We start from the raw sequence: 23,114 nt of genomic DNA on the forward strand, positions 1-23,114 counted from the left end.
AGTTACCCTTGTTCGAGTTTCGGAATTAACACCGGAGCTCGATTCTTCCCGACACTCCTGGTCCATGGACTCCCAACTCATCAAAGCCTCCATCATAGCCTATCCCGTTTCAACCATCTATCTCCAAAGCCCCCCCCCCCCCCATTATGTCATGCACGCTGCTTTCATTCATATCTATAAAAACAAACAAATATCGCAATCGCAGGTTTGCGCTCCGGTGAAATCACGCCCAACAGCTTGAACGCTTCGCGCCCGGGCAGTGCAATGTCCAGCTCAACGACCGCCTCCGGCATAGTGTATCGACGATCGATTCCAGCAAGCCTGAGCACTCCACGGAAGCCGCGCCCCTTCTCCATTGCCGTCACGGGAGTTTCTGCGGGCGTGAAAGAAGGTTTGTCCCGTTTTATTCACGTTAAACTACGACGTTCATCACATTTCCCCACGTTTCCTTCTATATAAATCACCTTTCACTTCGCACCTCTTCGATTCCAGTCTTCCGATTTCTCCTTTCCATAGCTCCCTCCGACGTCCGATATCCCGAATTCAAAAGAACTTAAATGCGCGGTATCCAACGCTCCACATCCCCTGAACGTTCGCACAATCTCCCAAATTTAGACAATAAGCTAATACACTCACCAATAACAATGCTCGAGCACTTATCAACTATACTACATATTTGCTAAGGCTACGAAATGACTCTTTTCTTAGAATTTAAAATCACCTGTATCTATTGTATAAAGCCAGACTAAAATAATGTAATCAGCAAGCATACGGAATGCTACCTTTACCCTTTGTAGTAATGTAACATGTATTTGTTACTTTGTAATATGAGTTTGGTATCTAAACATTTGATTTAATTAAGTTTATTGTTGGCTTAATTGAAGACCTAAGGACCCTTTTGTTGAGTAACCTATCGGTTATTTCTTATGTTCTAAAAAAGTCAACACCAATATAAAGGTAGTAGATGTGTATGTGTGTGCGCTTCACAATTCCGTGGAGCGCACATACAGTATGACGACGTAAGTTTTAAAGATTCATTTGGCCGAAATACTAACTCTTTTATAATATTATTTACCACACCGTGTACTGTTTCAGGCTCAATTGGGAGGCTCAGTGAATGTGTCCAAGTGGTCTGTTTAATGTCTGCATCCGTGAACAAGCAGGACAGTGCAGCTATGAGTAAGTATTTTTACTACATACGAGGTTTTGTAAATTTTCTTAATCCGTAATTTCAACATACACAGTCATGGAGACAATCTAATTAAATTCCCAAAGGTTTATCCGAAATTTAGCTGCTTCAAATCATCACACTTTCGAAATAGAAAAGATGAAATTGGCAAAAAGTTGCAGATTTGTAATCCATGTTTATTACTTAAACCAAATAAAAAAATTAAATACGCCAGGGTCCTATCAAATCTGCGTCGTCTCTTTTTGTCCCACGGAACAAATTACGTTACCAGTCCCATAGCCTGAATTTTATTTCGGGAGGTTTTTAAAATATGAATGCATATATGCATTAATTCTGGCGACTCGAATTAGTCACTGAAAACTAAACGGAATTTTAAAAACACAACAAAGACAATAGAAACAATGGATATACAAGTATTCAAATAATTCAAAGGCCAACCGGTCACGACAATCCGTGACATTTCTAGAAAATTCGAGGATTTCTGGACTACATGTTTACAAGGAATAGAAGACACCGAATCGAAAGGAGTAGAAAAGTGTAGGGGAACTGTGGGTAAAATTAATAGGGGAGGGGGTAAAATGAACAGGTAGCCAAATCAAGTCAATGTTTGTTAAATTTAGAACAAACTTCACAGAAATGTGACGTGTCAAGTATTCAAAGGATATTAAAATTATTTATTTTGATAAAAATCTGTCAAATGTGAAATAAATATCATAAAAACCAAAATCGATATTCATGTCTGTCGCTAATGTTAAATTCGGCATATAGAATATAAGGTCTTTTGATGTTAAATTCCATTTTATTCTGAAAATGGTGTTACATGATAGTAATTGAACCTCTTAAAGATATTTCACTGCAATAAGTGGGGATCAGGAGAAAATGGCTTAATCGGAACGGCTGTTTGAAAATAATATGTCTTAGGTGTTAAAATGAACAGGTTATAGTGGGGGCAATGTGAACCATCTTGCCACTCCAAGTACCAAGCCTCAAAATTAGTCGGAACGGTCACTTCAAATTGCTATATCTTCACTGTTGTCCAACAGATCCTAAAAATTCAAACACCCATGGATAATCCCAAGTTTGTAGATTTGTTTTGATGTCGAAGTATTGTAAATTGGTTTAAATTACGTCATGAAAATTCAATTTTTCCGTGATAAGTTTTTTTGCCTACAAAATGCCCTGTGTGTTACGCAAAGCTCATGATCCGCTGGGACATCAGCATTGCTCGGAAAATGCTTCCCAACGCTAAGCATTGCATACATACAGGGCATTTTGCAGGTCGCCAGAAGCTGTTCATTTTACCACCACAACATGTTTATTTCACCCACATGCTATAAACATGTCTCATGTTTTGAAATCAAGAAAAATGTTTGAAAAAATATGTTCATGTCGATTTATTTTCACCAAATATGTACAAAACATATCTAGTCCATGTTTTTTTTATTAAGTAGAAAATAATGACTTTGCTTAATATGTTCATTTTACCACCTGTTCCCCTAATAGCAAAACCTGTGCGGGAATTGGGTCATTAAGCTATATATAGTTTTCCGTTCCATTTGATAAATTTTAGGTCTAATATACATAATATAACATTATTTCACAAAAAAATTCGTTGTAATACGTAAAAACGATTTTTTTTGTTTTTTAAAATAAATCTTATGTAAACTTGGCAACCGTACATAGGAAAACTGCACTTGTTTACATCTGACCTATCAAAACAACACCCAAAATGAAAAAAAAACTATATGCATTGGATGGTGTTTATGTCAAATAAAAATAACCCTGCGGGGAAACCGGGAAAACATGTATGTATTTTTTCTGACAGGGCGTCATTTGTCGTAAAACAGGACAGCTTTATAGTTTTATTTTGCCGTTATTGTAATTTTCCTAAAGTACACATAAATGTAGCGAATGCAGTGGTCTTAATCATATATCGAAGCAAAACATATACAAGAATCGAAAATAGTTTTATAGATGGACTTAGATGCATTTTTTGCAGCGTTTTTTTGAGTAACAGTGCATCCATTCATAAATAGGCTTTGTAGTACCTATGTATTGGTAGTATCAAAGTGGGATAGGTTGAGTGGAAATGAATCTCGTGGAATCAATAAATTGATTAAACGTAAATAATAAACCTTCGTTGCACTTTCTTCTATCCATTCGCGTGAATTTGTTGCTAAGAAAGTTTTCGTCTCCTTAGCCTGTCGTGGAGACGATAACGCAAAGAAAAACCGAAAGCTTTCGCTTCGCGCAACGAATGCTCAGATTTCTATTATACACGCAACACTTGGATATACCTACACATTCGCCTCAAACAATCAACCCAAGTGAACGGTGTACCGTGCTTGAATAAAAAGCTGTGCCAGTACATCGTGTCCGTACACGAATGGAAGATACGCACCGAGCAAAATGAGTCAATGTTGGTGATGATGGGTGGTGCGAAAGAGACAACTAGTACCACGACGCTAGCCTCTGCTACACTGGCTGTGGGAGCATGCAGCGTAGTGCTCTGCTCTGCCTGCTGACCAAGAGGCAACTGAGCTTGCCCGACCAAATCTACTCTTTAAATAGTCGATGATAACGTCATTCATACTAGCGTTGCGCATTAGGTACATAAATCTGTCGTGCCAAGCTAGGGAAGCGCAGCCTTCTGTGTGCAAATGCGTGGTATTTTAACTATGTTGAACATTATTTAAAATTTTAATGCCATGATATCAAAAATCTTTGGGTTTATCTATTGGAATCTATTCTTAGAAGTATTTCTGAGCGATATGCGCAAAAAAAATTAAAATTTACCGTAAGATGGCTGAATTATAAGCGTTTAAAATTGGACCGCTTTTCGTTACATACCATTTTTGTTGAATTTGCAAAGTGCACCCCCATATCGAAAACAAAGACGTAGTCCTACGTCAAAAATGATTTTTTTTCTTATTTAATGACCCAATTCTATCCGCAGTTGCTCATGAAATTATATGGTATCGTTATAGATAACAAAAGATACGACAATGTCGACTTCCCCCAACTCTCTGAATAGGAATATTTCAGCGAGCCCATGTTTCTGATTGCACAGCAGGTTCATAAGAAGAGAATGCCTAATTTTACCCCAATTTCTTTGATTTGGCCGGCGATTTGTGATTGTGGTGAAACAGCTCAACTCTGTTTAATCCTGTTCTGGCGTCCTGTCACTATCAACAGTTCTGCAGCGTCACGCAAATTTGCCGTTGAAGCTATGTATCGATATAAATTATAAATGAAACTTCATTCATGACTTGCGTGTACCTACTTTTACCCAATGTAAAGGACATCTTCGAACCCTCGACGGCTAAAGATCTTTGATTCAGATAGACCAACAGCACTCAGAGGATTCCGGGAATCTCGAGCAGCGGTATGGAATGAAGTTCAGTTAGCGAAGTAAAAATCGTGGAAAGATTTTGTGACGCTACTCCGAAAGATTGGTGACCTCGAGTTACCCTCCATGCTTTCAAGCTAATGCATGAGCAGAAAGGCAAGGCATAACCCACTCACCCGATACTGATGATGTGTACAACACCGACCTCACTCTGAATGTGCTTTTGTGGGTTTTTGACAAAGGGCGGGTTTTTGACAAAGTGTCCCAACCGGGGTTTACCTGATCGGTTACTCTCTTTTTGGAATTTTCAACGCTGTCTGTCGCAGCGGCGCTTTTTTCGTTAGCTGGTCACTTTGGTTTTTCTAGCTCCATAATCCAATTTCAATGACTCCGGAATTACTGCTTTCCGGCCAATTTCGCTCGTTTGTTTATGGCAAAGCTGTTCGAGTACATCGTAAACAAACGACTCATAGCCAAGCTGGAGTGAAGGGTGCGACTCGATTAACGGCAACACGCTTTTCTTTCTGGACGCGGTACTGATACGTACTTTGCGGAGCTAGAGATATCGCTCCCGATAAACGATGAGCACAGCCTCATAGCTTCGTTGGACCCCTCCGAGGTATACGACACAACTTGGTGGCACGGAATACTTCGCACACTATTCCTGGAGAATTCGTGGTCGTATGGTCAATATATTACAAAGCTTTCTCTTCCTTTGAAGTTCCCGGTTTGAATGGGAAGTTACCTGTCTGATATACATGAACTGGTCAATTGCATTCCACACTTTCCCACTTTCACTGACACTTTCCCTCGCGCGATGCAACCGATCTTCAAAGTAAGTCCAAATGGCGTTGACATAGTCTAGAATGCCAGCGGCATTATCCTTATCGTATATCAACGCAAAACAGCAGCTCTATATCCTAAGATGTAGGCCATTGTAAAAAATGACTAAAAAGTTGACTTCGAAGTTTCTGCCACTAAGTCGAACATCTTGAACTGTAGTCCTTGTGCATACCAAGATCCAGTGCGTAACATTACCATAGAAGAAGTAGCTGTTCCGCAAACAAACCGGTTCAGGATCCTCGGCGTAACTTTGAACCGGACATTAAACTTTAATGCGCATTGCAAGATAGGGAAGAAATCCTGTGAATCCAGATATCGAACTTTAAAAATGATCGACGCCAAACTATCGCGTGGCAAACGTACGACAATACTTCAAGTTGGTTCGGCTGTGATCACTTTGAATATATTCCTTGTTTTTGATGTAAGTCATGTTTTTCCCCTTTTCAAGGTTTCTAGGAACATATCCAACGGAAAATAGACAGAGAAAGAATAAATGGAACGGCGAGAATTAAGATAGGTTAAAATCCACTTTTATATTGATCACACTGAGAAAAGATATGTACTCGAGCAGGAATCGAAGCAACTTCCCAACAGTAGCGTGATCATCGCTACAGCCCCAATACCTACTAATGAACCCATCGACCCCCAATCGAAGGGAATCGTCACCAGGCTTCATTTTACTCATCTTTGCAACGAAGAGATAGAGAAATATTGTACCCCCATATAACATGAGTTTTATTTTGGTGCGCATTTTTTGCCCAGTGACTAAGAGAGCAGAGAGAAACCACATCCTCTTATTGCTGAATCCTCTTGCTTGTGACAGAGCGTATCTTTATTAGATGCTCTGCGTTTAGCTCATCATAGTCTGGTGGAGCAACGGAGATAAATTGCTCAGTTGGCAGATGAGAATAAAATAGTTTCCTCTTTACCCTCAGGGGAACCAAATTTAGTTCACTTCACATCAGTGTTTGAATATTTCACTCGGCGTTCATGATAAATATCCATGTTTTACCTTCTGGGAATAGTAAAGATGTTTGAATTGGCAGCTCCCAGTTCAGCATATTTCGGATTTTTTCTTGGCACAATAAAGGGATGAGTTGAAATATTGTTAAAAGGGATTTATAACATATGTATTGAATCAGAAAAATAATTTTTTCTAGTAATTTTATCACAAGATAGGATCTGTGCAGCATTTCCCCCCTATGCGAGTTTTTTTAGGTAGAGGTCCACGGCCTGAAAACTATCTCGCGTAATTTTAAACCTAGAGTCAAAAAAATAGTTTCTTATTCCTTATGACAGTAGTAAGCGACTTACGAAGGATTTTTTTTTCGATGTTTGGCTTTTCGCTGCACCATTGCACTATTAAGTAAAAAAAACGCCGAAAATACCATTAAAATCGAAACAAATTGTTAATTTAACAAAAATTAAGCAATAAGAAATTAAAATTTTACGCACGTTGCTGGAGAAATCATTTCGAATATGTTGTGAAAATTTTAAAACGACCAAAAGCCATTTGTTCGAGTTGCATTTCCGGCCAACTCAAAAAAGTGGGTTTGAGGTTTACACAAGAGGCGTTGCGGAAGAACTGATAATTTGAGCATTTATATATCGTATTCGTCTTTCATTTTTTGGGATATAATTTTTAACATTCTAAAACGCATTTTAGACTAATAAATAAAAATTCGACGTTTTAAAAATTCTACGGTGGTGTAACTACTAAAATGCCTATTAGACTGATTTAAGGGGTTACAATAAGTGGCGAAAAAGTGAGCTAAGTTCGTGATTTTTATTAAAGTTTTGCAAATTTTATTTGAAAAATCGAAAGAAAGTTCGTTGGTAGCACTACCGAAGATAGAAAACACAAGTTGAATTAAAAAATATATTGAAGGTTGTCGGAGTTATGGTGCATCCCCCAAAGCATGTTTTATGGCAAAGGTTTGTGGTGAACGCTCTCCAAGCCGAACCGCTCAACAGAAAATCAAAAACTAAAGATTATTGAAGAGAAATGTATTGTGGTGTACTTAATTGGATCGGTTTCCTAAAAGAGATTTATTATCTTACAAAAAAAATTGACCAAAAAATTGAGTTCTTCCGTGTTAAAAATTTTAAACAAAAATTAATTGCTAAGAATCGAAAATCTTTAGATGAAAAAGCAACCGTTCAAGTACACGAGAATGTAAATACAAACAATTGAAAAAAAAAAGTTTATGTAAATCGGATCTCTTTTGGAAGCTTTTGAGACATCACGTTCACCGCAACGGTACTTTTCAAAAAACTTCATTCCGAGATGATTGCGTTTAAAGTTTTGTATTTACTTTTGTGGAAGAACCAGCGCGCTGCAAACGGCTGTGATTAAAAATTTAATGGTTCGATCTGGATGAAATTTTGCACAGATATTTTCAAAAGCATGTACTTTAACAATATTCAATAATTTTTTTCCAATTTTCTGAGTTTCAACCAGTTTTTTTAACCCCTTAAAGGATATTGAGACTACTTTCATCCTAATTATATTATAACCCTACTCATTTCAAACCTTTACTTAAGCAGCGTCTGCCATTTTTCTTCATCACATTGTCGCAAATGGCAGGGTGAAAATTAGAGCACTCGAATTAAGTTTTCGTTGCGTTTAAACACCAATATTCTACCATTTTCCGCCTTAATCCAATCTTTGCAAAAATAAAATCAGCGTTGTCTTCAAATCATTCTGAAATACATGTTTAAAAAGGGTCCTAACATTAGTGTAATGCTCAAATGTCTATTAATTTGGTCTACCGAACGTGCATAGATTACGCACTTAGTTTGAATTATTGAGTAATGGAAAATTTTACTTGGGTTTTGAACAGCAAGCCATTTGATAGTCAATTTAGTAAACCAATTCTGTTACCAAACTCTCCGCAATATTCCCTTTTTACTCAATCTTGAAAAATACTCAGCAAATTTTCAGATTGTTGGGATTGCTGACTTGTTCAGCAATTTGATTATTAAATTTGGGATCATCCATAAATGACGTAGCATTATATGGGGGAGGGGGGAGTATTGTATTTTGTGATGATGTGTGACGACAGGGGGTAGGGGGTCATGTCATGCTACGTAGCTTTTTAAATGGGGAATAAATAGCATCGTTTTTTATTTTTTTTAAATTTTTCGGGGATAAGGTGGGGAGAGAATTACCGTCAAGTTACGTAATTACCAGAGGGGGTATTTAGAGGTTTGTGACGAAATGCTACGATGGGGGAGGGGGTGTTAAAAATCACTCAAAAAATGCTACGTCATTTATGGATCGTCCCTTTGACGAATTGGTAGTGGAAGTTAATTTGCCAGCTTTTTAATGATAGCACAGAAAATTAAAAGACGATCGAAAGAAATCTTAATTTCCTGAACTTGATTACGAATTTTAGCCCGGGATTTCTGAACACAAAACATTCTCATTATCAAAAAATCGCTTGTTCGGAAAAATTATCAATAATTATCAATAAAGCCGAATTATTTCCACATTTTTGCGATTGAAGCTACACTTCCTTGCGCTATCAGGCTTCTAATTATTACACTTGCGAGTCAAATCCTTTATACAAAATCGTCAAGTGTAAAATTGTCCAAGTCAAGGAATAAATACACCTCGAACATGATGACGACCAGAAAAATTTCACTATAACTGCTTTTTTCCTGGTTTGTGTTCATGAAAATTCATGGTTTTAAGAAAGACTTAGAAGTATTCGCAATATTCAAACACGTCGTGTTAATGTTTTTTCTCCGAAAATGGCGATTTAACAGATGGTTTGTTGTACGTGATTTGTAAGTTTTTGATGAGATTCGATGATGTTTAACTTTTTGCCGAACAAGTCAGTTTTTTACTGCATAGTGGATAATTTACCGAAAAAAGCAAAAGTAATAATAAATTCTATTGAAAATATTCCAGGTTTTAGCAGCAAATTATTCGTTATTTAATTAATTAACTACCAAAGTGGCTGAAAAATGAATACACTTTCGCAATTTTTCAAATCAATTGCTGATCTCCGTTAAATATTACTGTGCAAATCGTCAAATGAAATTACCGAACAACTTTGAGTTTGCTTAGTGTGTACATATAACTTGCTGGTTTGAATATGCAAAGCCTAAATAAAGCACTCATTTGATATAAAATATCGCCATTCTGTTGTTTTTGAAACCATCTCATTTTATTGGCGTTTTTTTCAAACATGCTCTTTCTGTAACTGAGCATCTTATGACCAACACTCCCTCTTGAATTGGGTGAGAATTAATACTTTAGCATCCCCGCTGCGTGGTAGAGCGATATGTGTGAACACAAAAAAAAATCTCTTGATTCTCGAGAGCGTGTTCTCTCGCTTTCGGTGGGAGCTAGTAAACAGCCCTACTGCGTTTAACTGCTTGCAAGAGAGAAAATGAGCTAAAATCGAGAGCAGTAAGGAAGCCTGATCGTCACTGGTCGATGGGTCCATTAATAGTTATTGGGGCTGTAGCGGTGAATACGATACTGTTGGGAATTTGTGATGACGTCATCATAGTTCCTCGACGGCGGAACTTTTCTAAGTGTGTTCAATTAACACTCGGAATACCAAGGGGGTAAAAAGTTACGCGGACTACCAAGGGGGTCAAAAAAATGGGAACGCTTACTTTGACCGGTCATATCTCAGCCATTACATAATCGATTTTAAATCTGTCTTCACCAATAGAAAGATATGTCTTTTGTGAATACTTAAAATTAAAAAATAGAAGAATAGAGTTGTCTACCGTAAGTTAGAGTAAAAAGAGTATAACAAAGTCAGTGAGAAAAAAAATGGGAACGCTTCTTTGACTTGCCATATCTTAGCTGTTTGCTCACCAATTTTAATTCTTTCTTCACCATTGGATAGGTAAATCTTTTATAAAAACAGTGAACAAAGAATGATGGAAAACAAATTTGTGTATCTGAAGTAATTGTAAAAACAGTAATTGAGAGTCAGTACAGACGAAATGACTTTTTCTGTTCAAACAATCGTATCACGACCGTTTGTCAACCAATTTCAATTTTCCTTACACCAATGCAATCCTTAGAGCTTCTAGACTTGTAATATATGCAAGAAAATAGTAGATTTTCAAAAATTACTATACTTTTTCGAGTTTTTAGGAGATAGGATTTTTACAATGTACGTAGCATACGGTTGATTGAAATTCTTTGCGACTTGTTAGATTTACGGTTTGAAAATTACCTGTTTACTCAATAGTTCTACATATTATACATGGATATTATTATATCAAAATGATTGCACGAACGTGGAGAAACACATTATTGTATGTAAGTTACTAAATAATAGAGTGTGTTAGGACGATTCAGTAAATACGAAGATGTTCAGAATTTTGAAATATTCGTCATATAACTTTAAATTTGAAGCGATGACCTATACATTTTAATACACCAGTCGATTGTAATTGATGGCGGCTACAATTTCTGAAAAAAAACACATTTTTATATTTTCTCAAAAAATAGCCAAAAGTACGTAGAAGTACAGAAATTCCATTTAGTTGGCAAATAACGTCGAGTTCAAAGTGATGGCCTATACCTTTTTATATACCAATCGATTGTAATTGATTTTGGCTACAATTTCTGAAAGAACATATTTTAAAAAAAAATAGCCAAAACTACGTATAAGCACAGAAATTTCATTTAGTGGGTAAATAACGTCGAATTTTAAGGGATGATTTATACTTTTTTATACACCAATCGATTGTAATTAATGGTGGCTACAATTTCTGAAAGAACACATTTTTATATTTTCTCAAAAAATAGACAAAATACGTAGAAGTACGGAAATTTGATTTAGTTGGCAAGTAAGGTCAAATTCAAAGTGATGACTACACTTTTATATATACCAATCGATTGTAATTGATTTTGGCTACAATTGTTGCAAGATAAACTTTTTATATTTTCTTAAAAAACGACAAAAATACGTAGAAGTACAGAAATTTCTTTTGATTGACAAATAACTGCAAATTAAAAGGGATGACCTACACTATTTATACACCAATCTATTGTAATTGATGGCGGCTACAATTTCTGATAGAACAATTGTTTATATTTTCTCAAAAATTAGCCAAAAATACGTAGAAGTACGGAAATTTGTAGTTATGTGCCAATCAGACGAAATTTCTGTACTTCTACGTATTTTTGTCGTTTTTTCGGGAAAATATGAAAAGTTTATCTTGCAACAATTGTAGCCGAAATCAATTACAATCGATTGGTATATATAAAAAATTGTAGGCCATCACTTTGAATTTGACCTTATTTGCCAACTACATCAAATTTCCGTACTTCTTCGCATTTTGTCTATTTTTTGAGAAAATATAAAAATGTGTTCTTTCAAAAATTGTAGCCGCCATCAATTACAATCGATTGGTGTATAAAAAAGTATAAATCATCCCTTAGAATTCGTCGTTATTTGCCCAATAAATGAAATTTCTGTACTTGTACGTATTTTTGGCTATTTTTTGAGAATATATAAAAATATGTTCTTTAAGAAATTGTAGCCAAAATCAATTACAATCGATTGGTGTATAAATGGAATAGGTGATAGCTTTAAATACTTGAAGCTATTTGTCAACTAAATGAAATTACTGTAGTTCTACGTACTTTAGTCTATTTTTTGAGAAAATATACAAATTGTTCTTCCAGAAATTGTAACCAAAATCAATTATAATCGATTGGTATATAAAAAGGTATAGGCCATCGCTTTGAATTCGACGTTTTTTGCCAACTAAATGAAATTTCTGTACTTCTACGTACTTTTGGCTATTTTTTGAGAAAATATAAAAATGTGTTTTTTCAGAAATTGTAGCCGCCATCAATTACAATCGACTGGTGTATTAAAATGTATAGGTCATCGCTTCAAATTTAAAGTTATATGACGAATATTTCAAAATTCTGAACATCTTCGTATTTACTGAATCGTCCTAACACACTCTATTATTTAGTAACTTACATACAATAATGTGTTTCTCCACGTTCGTGCAATCATTTTGATATAATAATATCCATGTATAATATGTAGAACTATTGAGTAAACAGGTAATTTTCAAACCGTAAATCTAACAAGTCGCAAAGAATTTCAATCAACCGTATGCTACGTACATTGTAAAAATCCTATCTCCTAAAAACTCGAAAAAGTATAGTAATTTTTGAAAATCTACTATTTATTGCATATATTACAAGTCTAGAAGCTCTAAGGATTGCATTGGTGTAAGGAAAATTGAAATTGGTTGACAAACGGTCGTGATACGATTGTTTGAACAGAAAAAGTCATTTCGTCTGTACTGACTCTCAATTACTGTTTTTACAATTACTTCAGATACACAAATTTGTTTTCCATCATTCTTTGTTCACTGTTTTTATAAAAGATTTACCTATCCAATGGTGAAGAAAGAATTAAAATTGGTGAGCAAACAGCTAAGATATGGCAAGTCAAAGAAGCGTTCCCATTTTTTTTCTCGCTGACTTTGTTATACTCTTTTTACTCTAACTTACGGTAGACAACTCTATTCTTCTATTTTTTAATTTGACGTTTTCACAAAAGACATATCTTTCTATTGGCGAAGACAGATTTAAAATCGATTATGTAACGGCTGAGATATGACCGGTTAAAGTAAGCGTTCCCATTTTTTTACCCCCTTGGTATTCCGAGTGTTAAAAGGTGAATTTTAATCGTATCTTCATTCTCGCCGCTCCGGTCGTTCTTTCGCTGTATATTTTCCATTGGACATGTACCTAAAATCACTTTAAAATTGACATATGGCATTGTTTTTCCGCTAAGGAGAAAATTGTTTGAATTCACCTTTGCGCGCGTAGAGCACAAAACCTATAACTAAATTAGTTATGGATGTGTCTCATAATTTTTAACAATTGAAAGAACGGCTATTTGTTGACATTTCACTTTACTTCATTTTTGAAAATGAATTATCCAGTATAGGTGCACTTTATATTCGTAAATGTTGAATTTTTGAGCACGTGTCGTGATATTTAAAAAAACATCCAATTCAGCATCATAAAATTACCAAAAGTTGAAGTTTTTCATCTAATTTGAGTAACTTTAGGTTTTGTCCGACTTTTGTATGGAGAGCGACCACTGTACGACGTGGATCCAAATTGGTGAACACGTGAAACATCTCGATTTATTTCACCATGCTACATGATCAGCATTCCCGAAAAATCAGACGAGTAATCAATTGGCATTTTTGTAGCACAACATAAGAACTAGTATGTTGTGCAGACTCTTTATACAGAATTAGAAGCAGCAAAACTTGCAATCATGAATATAAAGGATTTTTTAACACTTATTTATAAAGCAAGAGATGTTCGTCTGTTTGACGAAAGCTGTAAGTTGACTGCCACATACTGAACAGATGAAATCGGAAAAAATAATTCATATTTACTAACTAATAGATTCAACCAGTCTCAACATTTTAGTCGCTCTCAGGAATGGTTTATTGACTTCTCTTTGCGGTTCCATCGTGTGGTGTACAGTGATGCGAATTCATTTTCAAATTCAAATGCCAGCTTTCAGTTGAATCTAGCGCAACCTAAATTCAAATTCAAAGTCTCATTCACTTTCAAGTTTGCGGGATTTTTATGACAAAACCGACCGCTTGCATTTCAAATTAATGCTATTTCGTAGTCATATACTCTGTAGTGGCCAGTTTATATTAAATGTTCTCATGTTTACCATTTTTATGCAAACATGAGCAGTTTGAAGTATGTTCAGGCTAGTTTTGCTTGAAAACATAGTTGGTACCCCAGTAGAGAAATATTCACAGGGTCAATGGAATTGAAAATGATTGAGCGGCATGGCTATTTGAATGAATGATGCAATCAACAACTGCTGTTTGAAGATAGCAGGTCATGATTTGAGATTTGTTCCTCCTTCAACTCAACCAAACCTGTCAAAGATTTGCAGCTCTGGTGGTGTGTACACTTCCACGGATATTAACTGTCAGTCATAGAGAGTGGCTAAAATGCCGCTGATAATTGAAACAAAGTTCCGCACGTGAAAATAAAAAATTGGAAGCAAAAATACATACGTAAGTGACAGATTGATTCAACAGCAATCGGCATCTGATTGAAAGAATCGACCAAACCACGACAGGTTGTCCTATTGATACTGTATACGGTACTTCCTGGCGTATCTCAATAAACTCGATTCTTATCAGTTTTTGCCTTTTTTGCTTTTACGCGTATTTTTATTCAGTTTTTCGATTCTTTTACATGTTTTTGTTTGTTGTGCACAGTAAGCATCATTATCGCATCACCACCGTAGCCGAACAATCCGGGTACTCCGAATCATGACCAAATGTAATTTATATTTTCAGATTACTCGATCTCGGGCGGCCAGTCTCTGGTCTCTTGGAACGCCCATCGTACGCGCATCTTCCTCGATTACACACGTCCATCGAGTACGGGGTCTGCCCCGAAGTTGACGACCTATTTTAGGTTCTCAGTTGGGAATAACTTTAGCTGATCTCGCTTCCGGCATTCGCACTACATGCCCAGCCCATTGTAGTCTGCCATGATTTATCAGCTATGTCAGCATGTTTGTATGCTTGAAACAGTTCGTGGATCATGGCGCCTGTGCTATCTTCCATTTTCTGTTTTTTTAATAGTAAGGTTTAAAATGCTTCAAAAACCGGGCCTGTAGTGTATTAGCACTGTGTGGGACTCACGACCCACTTTCGTGCTTAACCGTTAAAAACACCCCTCACTCTTTTTTCGCCCTTCAACCCCCATAGAACTACATCAAGGTATCACTTCGGGGCGGGCTCATGCTTTTTTCGCATTTTTTTTTTTGCTCACGAGTTTCCGCAGCTATCTCGGAGCCTCACTTGATCCATGAAATGTCTCGATTTTTGAGTCATTTAGCTCTCGATTCTTCTCTTGCTTTTCGTCTCCATCTATTATGTGAGCCGTTTAGCTGCTGATTTCCTGAGCCATTTAGCTCCTGTTTCCGTGAGCCATTCAGCTCCCAGCCTTATCACGATCTGCACGGATAACGGCGGTGAACTCACCCTACTCCGACTGAGTTTCCCGGCGGAGGACCCGAAACCGATACTCGCTTTCTTGAGCCATTTAGCTCACAGCTTTATCGAGATCTACTCGGGTATTATCCGACGATGAAACTACCCTACTCCGATTGAGAGATCCCTGGCGGTGAAATTTCTTTCGGTACAGAACTCTGTTTCGTGAGCCAATTAGCTCCCAGCCAATTAGAATCGATCCTATTGTGTATTCCTCGGCGGTGGATTTATCCCGATACCGATGTTTGTTTTTGTGGGCCATTTAACTCACCGCTTCGTCCCGATCTGCTCGATCTAGTCCCCGGCGGTCGACATACGCGATGGGTCAGCCAGTAGGTGCCGAGGTCTGTCCAGCGATTCCGGGTGGAGCGTAGCTTCCGTCTCTCTGGCGCCCCAACGACCTATCGATCGGCTGCTGGCTGTTCGACGCGGTCTACTCGATCTAGTCCTCGGCAGTGGATCTAGCCTACTCACTAGCTACCCGGTAGGGTGTTGAGGTCGGTCCGGCGTTTCCGGTGGAGCATGGCGTCCGGTTCGCTGGCGTCCCGATGACCCGAACCCGACGCTGCGTTGCGTATTACTGTACTGGTCCTCGGCGGTGGATTTAGTATACGCCGGTGGAGAGTTCCGGATTTTTCCCGAACCCGATTTGTTACTTCACGGCGGCCTTCTAGTCGGCGGCGCTGTTTTGTTGGTCCCTTCGCCACTGGCTCTGCAACTCGGAGAGTATACTCGGCACTACTCTGTTGACCACAACCCAGATATGCTCATCGTGGCACATCTCTTCGACGATATTGTCGACTACCACACCAGGCATACCCCTTCGAACTTCTTCGAACCACTCCGGCCAAAGGGTGTGACAAAGCATGTCCAAACCAATGCAGGTAATTCCAGAAGCATCCATGCCCGGACAAAAATTGCATCAAATGGAAGTTCACCTGAACATGCTTCCTACGCACCCACGCTGATACATTTGGGATGAATCGGTGGGCCCACCTAACTTTCTCCGCGTTGTCCCATTCTTGCTGCCACTTAGCCAACGAGTCCGCTCTGACCAGTTTCTTTGCGTTTTGTGTATTCCTCCGCTGGTAACATTCCACGTCCTCAGCGGGAGTGATGGCGGGAATCATCCCGGCAAAGTCGCACATCGCCTCCAACGATATCGTTCTGTACGCGCTCTCGTCACGAACAGCCATTAAGCGAAACGCGGATCCCGCCCGCAGCCCAGGCCGATACGCCATACTTTAGTATTAAGGATGAGACATCCGCCAGAAGTCGCGCTGCATCTTGCTCCTGCGATGTTCGGCATGTGTTTGCGAATACGTTAATTGTCCTCGCAGCCTTCTCAAATACATAGTCGACATGGCTGATGTAATTTAACCGATCGTCGATCATCACACCCAGGTGCTTCAGTGCACGCATCGATGGAATTGAGTGTCCGCCAACGCTGATCACGACACGCGGGATTTTTTTTCATGTTCTGACCTACCAGACAGAGGTAGTGTCTTGTGATGAGCCGGCTGCAACTTGGAATCAGCTATTCAGGTTTCCACGATGCCTATTGTCTCTGTCGTCAACATCTGAACTTCTTCGAAGGTCTCGCCGGTTATCGTCAGGACAATGTCATCTGCAAAGCCGACTATCTTGACTCCCCTGGGCAGTTCTAGCATTAACACTCCGTTGTACATTATGTTCTAAAGCGTTACTACTCTACTCTTTTTACTGTTCTGACGAGTATTGAACGCAGAATTCTTCTTTCAAACACACTGAGCACTCGATAGTCTGCTTCATTCAACGCCATGCCTCATTTCCGTACAGAGTAACAGGGAGTATCAGCGATTTGTATGGAGCATAGAGCGTCTTTTTATATCGTTATTAGATGTCACTTGCGATCTAAGTTATATGAATTGGTCGCAACCTCGCACCTTACCCCATTTCACTTCAAAACCAACACTTGTTCTCTACCAGAAACCATGTACTTTATCACATCAGAATTTACAATCAGTGCGATTCTCACAACCTCCCTTTTTAAAAGGTACAAATGCCTCGTCCATTGCACTGCGATCAACGAAGCCAAAAGGCATGGGAGTTCTCGTGATGATGGTTCTGCACTTCAGATATTGCATCAGCGTATAATCGAACGCTATGTTAAACAATAGAATATAGAGTGCATCGCTCTGATTCAATCCATCTAACGTCGTAAATGAGTCGGATATCTCTCCGGGTATTTGTACGATAAATTTTGGTTTTTTTCACTAAGTCGGTTTTGTCGGAGAGCAATGTTCATTGTTCATGCATTATCGGTCACAGTAGATTTCGTATCACTGAAATTGCGAAATCCACAAACAGACTGTGTCCGCTATTTATTGCATTTTAAACATTGGGTCCATCGTTGATCGTTGGCGGTTGGCGGCGACAAAGAATTTTGGATAGCAATGTGGTTATTCGATAGTTGCAACAATCCAGTCTATCACCCTTTTGTAGATGGGACGAACTTCTCCTTCCAAGCTTCTTGCATCCGAATCTTCAAAATCACCCAGCAAAGGGCTCTAAGCCAATGCGTCTCCTCAGTATTTGAATAGCTCACATGGCAGCTGATCATTGTCAATGGCTTTATTGTTCCTCAGTCGTCCGATCTCTTTCTGAATCTCGGATAGATGCTATACTGTGAACCTGCCGCGAATCCCATGATGCATGATTGCCCCGTTGAGTCTCTGCGTCCGTACGCAAATCCTCACTTGACGAATTACGTATAACATCGGAGATTTTTTCTGGAGCTTTGAACTTGATGGATTAGATTTTTCGTCCGTGGGTGAGGTGATCCACAGGTGGCCTTATAAGTATCTTTGCGGGATAGGATGCCATAAAAATTCTCGTTCGGATGCCTCCTGTCATTGGTAACGGTGTGCAGACAGTGTCAGTGTACGTCGATGATGTATTAGTTGAGGAAATGACCTTTGATCCTCATTATAAAGTCGGTTTCCGGTTCATTATATGAGTCACCGCTCTGGTACATTGTAGCCGCTCGATTCCCGCTTTTCCACACCTTTTGTCTCGCCACGCGTAAGTTCTTGTATTGCTACGATCCAGAAGCAACGAATTTGTAGCTCATCGTGCAGAGCTCGATCTAATCCTGGAAAGCACAGCGACTAATAGTATGTATATTTGAAACGTCTTATTTTTCTTTTTGGATAATAGTTGTTTATATTAAATTGACTAGATCTTCATAAGAATCATAAGAATCAGTACTGTGACCATATTCTGCATAAGCTGATTGGTTTTTCAGGAATATCTAGCACACAATATGGAAACAAAACTGATTTTTCGTTTTTGATTTTCGCGTCATTCTGTATTTCTTCTTTAATGATTAATTCTCACTGGCAATATTGTGTAAACAAATATTGTGAAAATAAGGGCCTGTATTGAAAGACACCTACTTAGTTTTGAAAATATCGCTTTACGACATTAAGGATGTACTTTCCCCCATAAATTAAGTTAACTACAATATCATCTTTGATAGATGATGTAACCGATTCAAGTTTTGAACTAAACTAAACCGGCTATCAAACTTAGGTTCTTGAACTTAACCTGAAATCGGATTTTATTCCGAAATACATACTGCAGTGTCGCGAGAATTCGACGTAGTTACCTTTGTTGATGCAGCTAGTCTGGTGTCTTTCCAGCATTCTTTTAAAAACAACGACATAAGTATCTCATGCGCAGAAAAAAATGTTCGCACATATATTCACGCTTTTCCCAACTACATTAGCAAATATTTAAATATCTCACGAGTCATTCCAGTTCTACTGCAGACCACTTCGACACATTCAGGTAACTCCCTCCCACCAACCCGAAAACAGTCACAGCTCACTGTATTCCGTTACTAATCTATTTTTCCCCTTCAAAACCTCCTCAACATTCCAGAGAAACCTCCACTTCCGAAAACATCCGCCACTAGCAGCAGCGCCAGCTCCACCACTATGGAGCGCAAACGTCCTCAGAGTGGTACTAGCACACCGGCCAAGCCACCCACTGCACCGGACAGTGCTAAGAAACATTCGGTAGAGAAGCAACGCGTCAGCAGTGCCCGGGGTACTCCGAAGGCAGCGTCGACACCACTTCAGTCACCCGGGCCGGAAAAGGCCAACCGAAGCATACACGACAGTTTGCAGCAAAAGCAATCGACGCTACCGGTCACTTTGGTGAAGCAAGGATCGTCGGCCAGCGCAAAGAGTACCGAGGAGAAGGTTGAAAATGGAACACCGAAGCAGCCGGTGGAAGCTGTTGTGCAGTCAGAAACCGTTACCACTGTGGTAGAAACTGCTGAAAAGCAGCAGCAGCAGGAGCAAACCATTATAACTGAGATTAAAGTAGAGGAAACACACGTTGAATCGGAGATAGTTGAAAAAATACCACAGGTTCCAAATCAGTTGGAAGTCAGCAATCACGAGGAGAAGCGAGATGAAACAAAGGACACCAATAGTTTAGAACCCGAGCAAAATGGGGACGGTTCAAATGTTGATCTGATGACTGCGTCTATGCATGCGAAGCGCATCTCTACGGAGGAGGAAGCCAAAGCCGCGCTCGCCGAACGTCGCCGGCTGGCTCGCGAGGAAGCCGAGCGCCAAGCCGAACTAGAACGTCAACGAATTGAAGCCGAAGAGGAAGCGGAAAGACAGCGTCAACTCGAGGAAGAGGAACGTCTTCGCATGCTCGAGGAGGAAACGATTCGTTTGGGCGAAGAACAGCGCCGCCTCGAAGAGGAACGCCTGCAGCAGGCTATCGAAGAGGCCAAGAAGCGCGATGAAGAAGAGCGGCTGCGTCGCGAGGAGGAAGCACGCCAGAAGGTGGAGCGGGAGGAGTCCGAACGTAAAGCCCGCGAGGAAGCCGAACGGCAGCGTATCGAAATGGCCGAAAGACTTAAGAAGGAGGAGAAGGAACGCGAGGAACGGAGAAAGCGCGTCGAAGCGATTATGTCGCGGACACGCGCTAAGGGTAGTGCTAACAATACGCCGACTAAGGTGAGTGTTTTAAAACAGTTTTTTTTATAACCCAGAGAAATTAAAAGATTTCATTTTAATCTATTAATATTTATCGTCTTTAACTATTAATATTTATCGTTGGTTTCATATTGAGATGCTAATTCATAATACCTTTTCACTCTCAACGACAGCAGTCCGACGATAATAGAGAAGATGTCATGAGTAAAAGTGAAATTGTAACATCCAGTGCGACAACAGCGACCAACGTGGACACAACAATGTCGATGACCGAGTCAATGTTGGAATCAGTTAGCCAACAACACCCGGAAGCCGAATCTGTCTCTCAAGTACCGGCCGAGGCAAGTGAAAAGGTTGACCTACTGGCACAAGATGTCCAGACACTGGTACTGGTAGAGGATGGAGATGATCAGAACCAGCAAAATAACAACAATAACAGTAGTTTAAATAATAACCATAACAACAACAGTATGGATACCGCTATCATCACTAACGCTAGCGCCGAGTATGAGCGTTCGGTGACGGAGAAGGAAAACTATCTGCTAGGTAGCTTTAACAACAATTTGAACAGTAACGTTGTCGCCAGCAATGGCGGTGACAGTGATATTGGCAGCAGTCAGCAGCCTTCGTCGCTCGAGTCTAGCTCGACACCCGTGGGAGTCACCACCAATGGCAAATCGACACCGGGTGCGACGACGATCGCCGAGACGACTGAGCTGATCATCGAGGATGCGATCATGAGCGGCCAAACCAACGGTCACAAGAATGGCAGTATTGATAATGTGTTGTAAGTAGATTGTTTTTTTTCTCTTATATTAGTAAGCTTCCATGTTTCTCCATGTTTAAAAACCCATGTACTAGAGTGTAATGTCCTTCAAAAGTGTACGTTTATCACAGGGTAGTAAGTGTTCGGAAAGCTTTCCTCGGCAGTTCACAGTCTCTTTATGTTATACCTACGGCGAGTTGCGGCAGGCTTGAAAGTAGTACTGGATCCTTTTTTGAATAGCATTGGATTCATTTCGTACAGAAGAATCTCTCAGATCGTTAGGGTATAATGTTTGTTACAAATTACAGCGTCTATGTAATTGGATACTGATTATGTAATACTAGTACTACGATGGTTCGCTAGCTCATAGGGAACCAGCTATAAATCTCACCTATCCCTAGAGTATGTGTCTGTGTCGCAAACGTTTACAAATATCTTCTGTGCTTACATGAATCCCGATATTAAATTCTAACGTCCACGTTGTGCTCCGATTCTTTTCTAGATTACGTGTTGCGGATATTTAGAGTGCTAAATACAATACATACATTTCGAGTGTAGACAGAAGCGAGAAAGAAAGTGTGTTAACAGAGATCCTAATAATGAGAGATAAATTCTTGAAAGAGAGTACAAAGCATATAGACCAAGCCATTGACGATAGGTACCTATATTCTGTATCGTTAGTTATGTTGTTTGAATTAACTATCATTACGCCAAGCTAATGTCCTTTGTCGTGTGAACCTGTGTAAACCATAAATAATGCGCCCTAAATTAGAAAGGCTAAACAGTTATTAACCATTTACTCCATTCCTTTACATCCACTAAACGCGTAACACCAATTGTTATGTGCTTTTTGATATAATAGTAATAGATTGGATCACGTTAACTCCATCAGCAATGTAGTACTAGATTACTGGTTAAACAGCGTGAGATCTAATCACACTACAATAATATGAGGAAAATTTTTATTTTATTTCTACTACCAAAAAAGACATGCGAATTGAATTTTTCCAGCATCGAAATCTTTATTTCTAGTACTTTTACTGTAATAAATTAACTCCGAATCTAGTACTCAATTTTGCTAATATTATTTGTAGCTCAAGTTTGGAGCTTATAGACCTAGATATAGAAGTAACGCTACAAGTTGTCATCTCAAAGTTTGTTTTGTTATTTCTGTTATCATTTCATGTTCGAAATCACTTATCTAATTTCTCCCTTCCCTCGTCTGAGACGGCCTAACTTCAGTACTAGTCCAGCCTGATTAATCCACGGTTTCCCTCCTATTTTCTTATATCTACTCCCAACACTAGTGCGCAAATTCCTTCGGCTGTCGAAGGTTCCCCGAAATTTCTAGTGCATTTTGACACCGGTAGTCATTCCGACGAACTAGCGCTCTCACCAGCAGCCGGTATCGTGGAAAGCAGTGAACATTACCCTCTATTGGAGACGCCCTCCACCAATACCGCAACGACCGCCGCCGCCGCCGCTCAGTTGATCGATTTCGGTAGTTTCCAATCGTTGACCGAGGAAGTGCAGCCACAAAGTGCGGCCATCGTCGATCATGATCCGTTCAATTTGAACAATAATAACAACTACAACAACGCCAGCAGTAGTGAAAATCTAATCGATAGCAGTAGTTTTGGTACCTCAAGCTCCCCTACCGCTACCTCCCTGTTTACCGGCAGCGATATCAATATGATCAGTAATAGCAATTTTCTAAACAATAATGCCACGAGGCTAGTCGCAACATCAGACAGTCAAGATAACCGAGGTAAATCGATTTATGTTTGTTTTGTCTTAGTTTTGGAACGCATTCAGGCTTGTACTTTTGACTGCACTGAGAAATTGGCAAACGTCCTGCCGGACGATAGAATGTGTTTGTAGAATACGTTTGCATTTTTCTCATCGTGGTGG

General features: G+C 39.2%; 1 protein-coding gene across 14 annotated transcripts in view; it reads left to right on the forward strand.

The window, feature by feature from the left end:
* LOC131695556 (ensconsin-like) overlaps positions 1-23,114 on the forward strand; it is a 105,384-nt gene that overhangs the window by 61,298 nt on the left and 20,972 nt on the right. For 9 of the 14 annotated variants that reach the window (XM_058984080.1, XM_058984082.1, XM_058984085.1 and 6 more), the window contains 4 exons: positions 206-391; positions 19,362-20,458; positions 20,611-21,224; positions 22,511-22,971. In XM_058984080.1, the coding sequence (XP_058840063.1) occupies positions 206-391; positions 19,362-20,458; positions 20,611-21,224; positions 22,511-22,971 (2,358 nt within the window). Of the gene's footprint in view, positions 1-205; positions 392-19,361; positions 20,459-20,610; positions 21,225-21,705; positions 21,862-22,510; positions 22,972-23,114 lie in introns of those variants that run through there. The other 5 variants (XM_058984086.1, XM_058984092.1, XR_009306666.1 and 2 more) reach the window with 4 other exon arrangements.

The sequence above is a fragment of the Topomyia yanbarensis genome, unplaced genomic scaffold, assembly GCF_030247195.1.
Source record: "Topomyia yanbarensis strain Yona2022 unplaced genomic scaffold, ASM3024719v1 HiC_scaffold_43, whole genome shotgun sequence".
In the NCBI taxonomy this organism is placed as follows: Eukaryota; Metazoa; Arthropoda; class Insecta; order Diptera; family Culicidae; genus Topomyia; species Topomyia yanbarensis.